The sequence below is a fragment of the Olea europaea genome, unplaced genomic scaffold (assembly GCF_002742605.1).
Source record: "Olea europaea var. sylvestris unplaced genomic scaffold, O_europaea_v1 scaffold1076, whole genome shotgun sequence".
NCBI classification, from domain to species: Eukaryota; Viridiplantae; Streptophyta; class Magnoliopsida; order Lamiales; family Oleaceae; genus Olea; species Olea europaea.
Window position 1 is genome coordinate 162,313 of NW_019228115.1, and position 8,017 is coordinate 170,329.

At 31.6% G+C, this 8,017-nt stretch overlaps 1 protein-coding gene across 1 annotated transcript; it reads right to left on the minus strand.

Moving 5' to 3' along the window:
* Window positions 1-3,577: 3,577 nt before the first annotated feature.
* LOC111373172 (bidirectional sugar transporter SWEET1-like) lies at window positions 3,578-7,390 on the minus strand. The gene is made up of 6 exons (XM_022995675.1): window positions 6,961-7,390; window positions 6,769-6,805; window positions 6,320-6,415; window positions 5,591-5,873; window positions 4,834-4,953; window positions 3,578-4,709 (listed from the first exon to the last, which is right to left on the minus strand). Exons 1-6 carry the CDS (start codon window positions 6,995-6,997, stop codon window positions 4,572-4,574), a joined length of 711 nt encoding a protein of 236 aa, XP_022851443.1. The 5' UTR covers window positions 6,998-7,390; the 3' UTR covers window positions 3,578-4,571.
* Window positions 7,391-8,017: the final 627 nt, after the last annotated feature.

Below are 8,017 nucleotides of genomic sequence, written 5' to 3' on the forward strand. Positions count from 1 at the left end.
GCGATCATCTAGGCAATATTATTATGCATTATGTATATGACTTTTTAGTTTTTTAATTCCTCCCCTAATGTTGAAAATAACTCAATCAAATTGACAAATAGCAAATCGTGTTATAAACTATCGTCAGTTAGGATTTAAGATACTTCATGAGGGTTTAAACTAAACTTGTATTCTCAACCTTCTTCATATTCCAAAATTTTTGCCGAAGATTAGGACCCATTTTTCGCATGGTAAATATTCGAATTGAAAAAATTATGTGTATATTAATGTTGTAGCTATTTGAGTTAACTTTTTAATGCATCTTAAATCGCCTCAATTGGATATCAGAAGAGAAAGTTATGACAAAAATAATGACGATTGTGTAGAGATAAAACATGCGTGCACGAATGCAACTTTTCTTATTCAATTGGAACTCTTTTGCAAACTAATTGAATGTGATTTTGAAAAAAAATTCGACTCCTATAAATACCTAATATTAGAACACATTAGGGGAGCTTCTATACCTCTCATACTTCAATATACATCAATTATTATCATCAAATGGATGTGAAATTCATGATTTTGTGAGAGAATTAAAGGAAACTTGCAAGAATTCAATTAGGTGAAAATTCAATTTTTATTTTTGGGCAAAGAAGAGAAGGTGTAAATGGACATTCATCAAGAAACTATTGAAGGGTTTGAAATTTCAATATTGATTTTCATTTTTTAAGTTTATCAATAATTCGAGATATGTCTTTTCACTTAAACATGTTTTCTTGTAATGTTGCAATGCTAGACTAAGTTTTTAATTTAGATGTAGATAACCATTTAGTATGAAAATTTTAATATAGGTTAAATATTTTGATGTCCAATAAGTTTTATTTCTTTGATGCTTGTTATTGTGTTTAATGCTTTTCAATTAATTGACTACTAATTGGAATGATTTGTGAATTTTACTGATTTCGAGAGAAACAATAGAATGGATAGCAACTATAAAATCACTGTAAAGTTCGATAGAGATAGAAATATATCGCTATATTTTGCATGATTTCTGTAGATGTTTTAGCATTTTTGATGCACGTTTTTATGTTCGTATTTTTCATAAAGATATAGAAAAGTTACATGGGAGGATCTATTTAATTAACATCAAGAAATGGTTTTAATTAACTTCGAAATATTGATAACAAGAATACAGATTGTCATGATACTGATTTGCACGAAAATGAATTTATAAGGGGGATTCAAAATGTTAATAATCATTTCACATAATTTTATATAAATCTTCATATTAATTGATCCTTGATTAAGTATATATTTTTCTTCGGGAACGATTACTTTTCATATTATTACTTGTTTATGATCCTGCACACTTGTGAAAAATTAAACGATCAATTGTCCCCCGATTTAAGATGCATTTTTAATTACAATTTGGTGGCAAGGATAACTTGCGCTTTGTCTACATTATCGAGAATCAATAATGCATCACAAACGAAAATTTTTGGCTCATCATTTCTTCCAAACGGCTAGGATTCATGGCTTGATTTGGTACATTTCGTTAAGAGATTGTCGAACAGGGCCACACGTATATTTCAATCTTTACATGTTATGTCATCATAATATTGCATGATGGATGTAACTTCACATGTCGAATGTGACCATAGCCCGCTCACGATTCAATGTTGCCCCCAAAGCATGTCTTAATCTAACCAACTCCCATAGCACAATTGTTAATTTACCATATGTTTTAATTTCATAGTTAAGGCACTTGTATTTAACGATGTAAAATAATCTAGTTAGCTTAGGCTGGCTTAATTTGAGATTCGATCGATGTACAACTTTATACGTATATTAGCCAGTTTTATAGTCATTTAAGAACACTAGACAATCACGTCGAATTATTGCATGTTTGCCAAGTTTAAGCAGACAATTCTTTTATTTATCCAAATTGAAAATATTGTAAATTGTTTATTTTGAAGGTGACATTTAACTTATTATCAAAGTTAATATTTTTTTAATTGCAAGTGATAAAAAATAGTAACTAATATAAAAGTAACTTTTAAGTTTAGCCAAACATATGTAGCTTATCCGAGTTATCATGTATCCTATCGTAAGAGAAAAACTACCAATACAAAGACGCAATTGATCATGTATAAGTTAATTATTACAATTTACTAAACTATTTCATCTAAATTTTAGTCGAGGTTTGGCACATATTTTTTGAAACTTATTTTTTTTCAAACTAATTTTCAGTCACACATTTAATAGAACCCACAATTTTTATCTACATTTAAACAAAATATTTTATTAACTTTTATTAAAATTTTCAAAAAATATTATTTTTATTTAAACCAGATAAGGACTCAAACTATTTAAGAGAGGACGAATTTGTTATTTTATTTTTGGCCTGTGATGCGCCACTTCATGTAAATGGTAAGTTCCACATTCTTATCAAATGCCTTCTATATGTACACAAATTTAGAAAATATTTGACAGCAAAACTTAATTCAAGTTATTTAATGCGTTCTAGCACTATATCGATTCACTTTATTTAATTTTGCTTTGATTGGAATTCTTATCATTGTGCCATTTGAGATGGATATGAACATCATAAACTAACTTATAAGTAATCGATACATATCAGTTCAACATATCAAAAATGCTTTTCTACATTTTTATAACTTTGTCAGGCTGAAGCAGCAGTAGGTACATCAGGTCATTAACTATGTTAGTAATACTTTGACGAACCATTCTACAAGTACACCTTTTTTTCACAGCACGCACGTACATGCAAGTGGACCCCACTTTTGTGAGGAAGTGTGAAAATTGATGTAAAAAAAATGATGTACAAATGACATTTTTGTACTTTGACAACCTCATCATTTGTCCCGATGGTTTATTCATAATTTAAAAAAGTACAATACTCCATGTACATACCCAACCCAAAGATACATTTCTACATTTATTTGCGTTCTATATTTTGTTGTTTAATATGCTTTTATTTTGAATTGGATTCCTTATCAACCTTTATTTATTTTTATTTTTTTCAAATTCTTTATGATACATGCAATTTGGTCTACAAAATTGATCACACGTGACGTGATTTTCCAACTCCTTGATTGAGTAATTTCGTTAAGGGTCCGTTTGATTGTAAAGATGGAATTGAATTACCTAGAAAATGAATTACATGGAATTGAATTATCTAGAATTGTTTTCCTGAGAATTGTAAATTATTGTGTTTGATTGGTATAATTTTTCACGTGGAAAATGTTGAAATAAAGTATTTTTTAATGGTCATTTGACTTTGTTTTACATGAAAATTGTCAATTAAAGGGAAATATTTTTTTACAATAATTCTTAGAATTGGTTTCCATTACCAACAAAAAAAAAACGAAAAAAAATAATAATAATCGCTACAGTAGGGTATATGGTGAGAATTCAAATTCCACTAAAACAAGGAAAATTCCAAGTTCCAAGAAATCCAAGAAATGCAATTCCATGGAAAATATAAGGTATCAAAAACCAAAAGTTGGAATTTCCAATTCCAATTCCATCTTTCTTTCTTTTTTTTCCATTTCCATGCTATCAAACACTCCCTAAGTTTATGAATTAAAATTTTATTCTAGACTTGATTATTGTCTAGACCTTCAAAAATGTTCCAAATTTGAAGTGGCACTTTCTCTGGGTACTGGGATGATGAAAAAGTAGATCTGATAAAATGGAATAGTTGGAAGAATAGAAAAGTCAATTCAATTTAGACACAAATGAGAGAAATTTAGCTCCTGTTTAATGAGAATTAAAATCAAAATTTTAATAAATTTTAATAAAAGTTGATGAAATATCTTACCAAAGAGATGTGGATCCTCAGAAATGTATGGTTAAAATGAAATATTAACTTTGACTTAAATTAAAATCTAAATTTTAATCTTTAGCTCAATAAATTTGAACCTTGACATAGTTTCTTTAATCTAGACATGCTCACCAAAGTGAGAATTAATAAATTAAACAAGAAAACTATTAGTAATAATTTATGTTAGATAATAATTTGGAAACTTGTTTGAGTTAAAATAAATATCTCAAAATGCTTAACTATAAGCCAATGTGAAAAGTGGGTTTAGAAGAGTCAACCCTATTAAATATAGAGAAAAATTAAATGACTAATTAGAAGACCAAAATTTAACAAAATTTCTTGTTGCAGGCTCCAATAATTACTTGTCTAAATATTAGATGCTGCCAAACTGCCTTGAAGGATGTTTTTGATCAATTCTCGTGCTCAAAGTGCTTAACTTTAGGCCAATGTGAAAAGTGGGTTTAGAAGGGTCAACCCTATTAGATATTGAGAAAAAATGAATGACTGATTAGACGACCAAAATTTAACGAAATGAAAATTTTCAAAGGTAGATGCCAGCATGCAAAATAACCTATTGTTTTCGTCTTTTATTCGGCATTTGGAATCATAGATATCGACCTATCTCAGCCTCGAAAAAACCGTGGTAGCCATCTAATTCAGTTGTGTTGTCTTTACCAAATTTATATCACTTCACCACGATGATTTTAATTATTTCCGAAAACAAGAAATTAAGGATCAAACCATTCTATGGATTGGGCTTGCTTAGGCCCATTTCCAGAGATTCATCCTTGTTAGGTTTCTTGGTTTCACCTTTGTTGCCACGATAAATGAAGTATAATATTAGCTGCATTGCTCCTAATCCACATCCAAAACCATTTGGCACCTGCATCATCATGGTCAATCTCAACTAATTATATTCTCATTTTGATTGAACCACATCGTCTAAAAACTTATGCTGATAAATAGAAAAGAAAGACAAATGAGAAAATTTGATGACAATTACCTACCGCAAGAAAAGGGTCCTTCCCGATTAGTCCGTAGATAAACCATGAAGTACCACATAAGAAAACAAAGAGGGACAAGAAGAAGGGCATGAACTCCACACTCTTTGTCTTAATAACCATCCTCTGCACATGTAAACTTCACATCAATAATGTAACTATTACCAATAGTTATCTAAACAACCCATATCAATTTTTTGACGCTGAATTTACGTGGCAGGCTTCTAGTCAACTTTGAGTGTGAGTTCAAGTCGACCAAAGAGTCTATACCCAACCGTCGAATCGGCTAAATAAGCTCATGTTTTTAGGTCTTTGTGCAACTGAACTCAAAATTGACTAGATATTGTCACACTCAAAATTTTATCTTCGAGTACAAGTTGACCAAAGATCTCAATCTGAAGGTTGAACATATTAACTAAGCTCCTATTTCATAGTTAAAGGTCCAATTCACATTGAAACTTGAGTAATAGACAATGATGCAAACTTTGAATGTTAGCGAGTTGGCCAAAGAGTTGAGGCAATGGTCAAATGGGTTAAACTTGTAATTCTTTGTTCATTTGATGCTCAAATTTGAGTAGGATGTCAGCAAATTTAACATTTTCATCATTTAACTAATGTTAGGGTACATTTTGTACAATGGAGTACTAGACGCGACTAGACCAAAAAATGAACAAAACGTGTCACGTGATTCTCAATCTCAATCTGTCTAGTCTCGACAAATTTACCGTACTAACATGCTACTTATAAACTGTAAAGATCTTACCATGACTGATAGAGGTGAAGCGTACATTGTGATAGAGAATATTGTAGCAGCAAATCCACAAATAAGCTTCCTTTTGTGCGAGTCATGGATGGCAAACAGAGAAACAAATGCCACAACTGAAAATACAGCAAGAATGACCACAAGCAGTCCAAATATCTTGGCCCTCTCTTTTTTGGGTGCAAATATTAGAAAAATGAGTACATAAAGTGATTCAATTGCTGCACCAGTGCCATTGATTATTGACACCAATATGTTGTTTGGCGATATAAATGGGAGACCATACCTGTTTAAATCAATCATTTGACCAGAAAAATTAAAAATCGAGTAATAGCACATTCAAGGGTAATTTAGTCAATTAGACTTCTCCTTTTAATAAAGTTGACTTTTGAAAATGAATATTAGGACTCAATATAGTATGATAACTTAAACGAGCTATTGAATTCTAGTGTTGGTGTCCAATAAAGCTAGTGACCATCTTACGGGATATATTAAAGCTTGTTTAGAAGTGCTTATATATGGTTTGAATTATAGTGGAGATGTAAATAGCACGTGTGAGTGTCTCGAATGTGTGAATCAAAGTATTGAGTGTTATAAACATGAGTCAAACACAGGCTAGGGAGAAGCCCCCCGCCTCTTAAATCAAAAACTATAATCAATATATACTTGCTTGAAGTTGACTTTTTAAGATTGAATTTCAGGACGCAATAATCATAGTGTAAAATTAAGTACCATGCAGAAAGCAAGCAGTTTAGCAATGTCATAACATAGGGTATGCCTGAGAACTGTTCTGTTGATCTTTTCATGACTATCCTCTTGAATGTAATCCTGCAATAAATTTGTAAAAGTTAAGAAAAATAAATAACAAGAATTTTTTTGATTAAAGACTCCTAAATACCTGAAAATAAATTTCAAGTAAAAAATGTTCACATGGGCAAGTTTTCTTTTCTTTTTCTTTTTCTCTTTAAAGGAAGGTGTGCGTGGTGATGGTGGTGATTAGGGAGATTTTTCCTCATAATTGAATCGAACTGGACCAAGCTAAGAGTTCATATTAGTTCTAGTTAAATTTGGATGAGAACCATATTCACTTGCTCATGGTTCTTACGTGTAACATTTTTCCATTAGTACTCCGGCCGGAACATGCGTGGACTTAGCGATTTCATGGGGTCGAGAATACTTACGTTGGAGCCAAGAAGAGAAATAATCCAGTAGCATTTCCTGTTCATAAAAAAACAGATTCAATTAATCCCTCTTGAATAATTAAAGAAAGATATATACAATCACAATGAATTCTTATTCTCGATAAATTCAAACTCGACCACCGTCACTCCATTCTGCTAGAAAGAAAGATAAATGGAACTGGAAAATAGTACCAAAAACACCGAAAGCCAAATGCAGAGTTTTATTCATGTTTTCTCAAAGAATGAGATTATATCAATGTCCAATTCAGACAAAGGAAACACTTCAAGAAATGCAATAGAATTTTCTTGAAAGTGCAGAGACTTGTTTATGAAGCGGTGTGATGATGTAAGAATTTATGGGTAAACGGGTACGAGTCATATACAACCAGAAATAATAAGAAAAAAACTTTGCTTTTGCAAAATGCAATGAATGCAGCAGATTACGTCCCTATCCATCTATTTCTTGGGCTGGGTAATAAGAGAGTCGTGGCTTCTTCTCACCACCCCTTCACTCTCTCCCTCGGTATAAATATATTTTACAAACATTATGTGTGTCTCTGTATCTGAATCCAATTGTCTGCTACTCAATAATGTTCTGTATATAAATGCAAGTTAATGCATCGGTACAAGTGAAATAGATTTTGGCCTTATCAGAATAAATTGAAAACGGTTGCTGCTTAAATGAACTGCGTTTTGTCTAAAAGTTTAAACAGTTAATATTAGTATTGAGGAAATGAGTTGTGAGTCGTCCCCATGGGATTGACTCGACCCCTCTCTACTCTTAGTAGCTTAAGGGTTCGCGTCCATTCCTGAAAGGGTACATTTTTCTTTCGATTTATCTCTTGTAGTCATTTCCCAAATTCGCTGCAAGTATGTCCACGCCCCCAAACTGATTTGACTACTCCGGAAGGTTACTTGAGGTCGTGGGTCTCTGAGCTATAATAGTTAACAGTAATGTATTGACTCGATCAATAGCGGTAAACATGCAAATTAAGTATATGGCTTAAATGGATAAAACTCGTGCATGAAATTGCACTAAAAACCAGTGGAGTGCTTTAGAATGAAGATTTAGAGTCGAGAATGCAAGTTAATCAACTGCAGGATGATCTTGGAGATTATTTGTAAAGTAAGCATGCTTTGAACTAGAATAAAGATACTCACTGAATATGATCATCTTCCCACGTCAAGTTAGATTTATTTTTAATCCATATGTCACACATCCTAAATTTTATAAATGAGTAATGAATAA

What these genes read in the sequence shown, in the direction of transcription:
- LOC111373172 (XM_022995675.1), bottom strand. Translation starts at nt 6,997, where the DNA reads ATGAATAAAACTCTGCATTTGGCTTTCGGTGTTTTTG. An exon ending in AACTGCTTGCTTTCTGCATG is followed by an intron (nt 5,874 to 6,319) that starts GTACTTAATTTT and finishes TGATTTAAACAG; the next exon opens with GTATGGTCTCCCATTTATAT. An exon ending in CTTCACCTCTATCAGTCATG is followed by an intron (nt 4,954 to 5,590) that starts GTAAGATCTTTA and finishes TTACATGTGCAG; the next exon opens with AGGATGGTTATTAAGACAAA.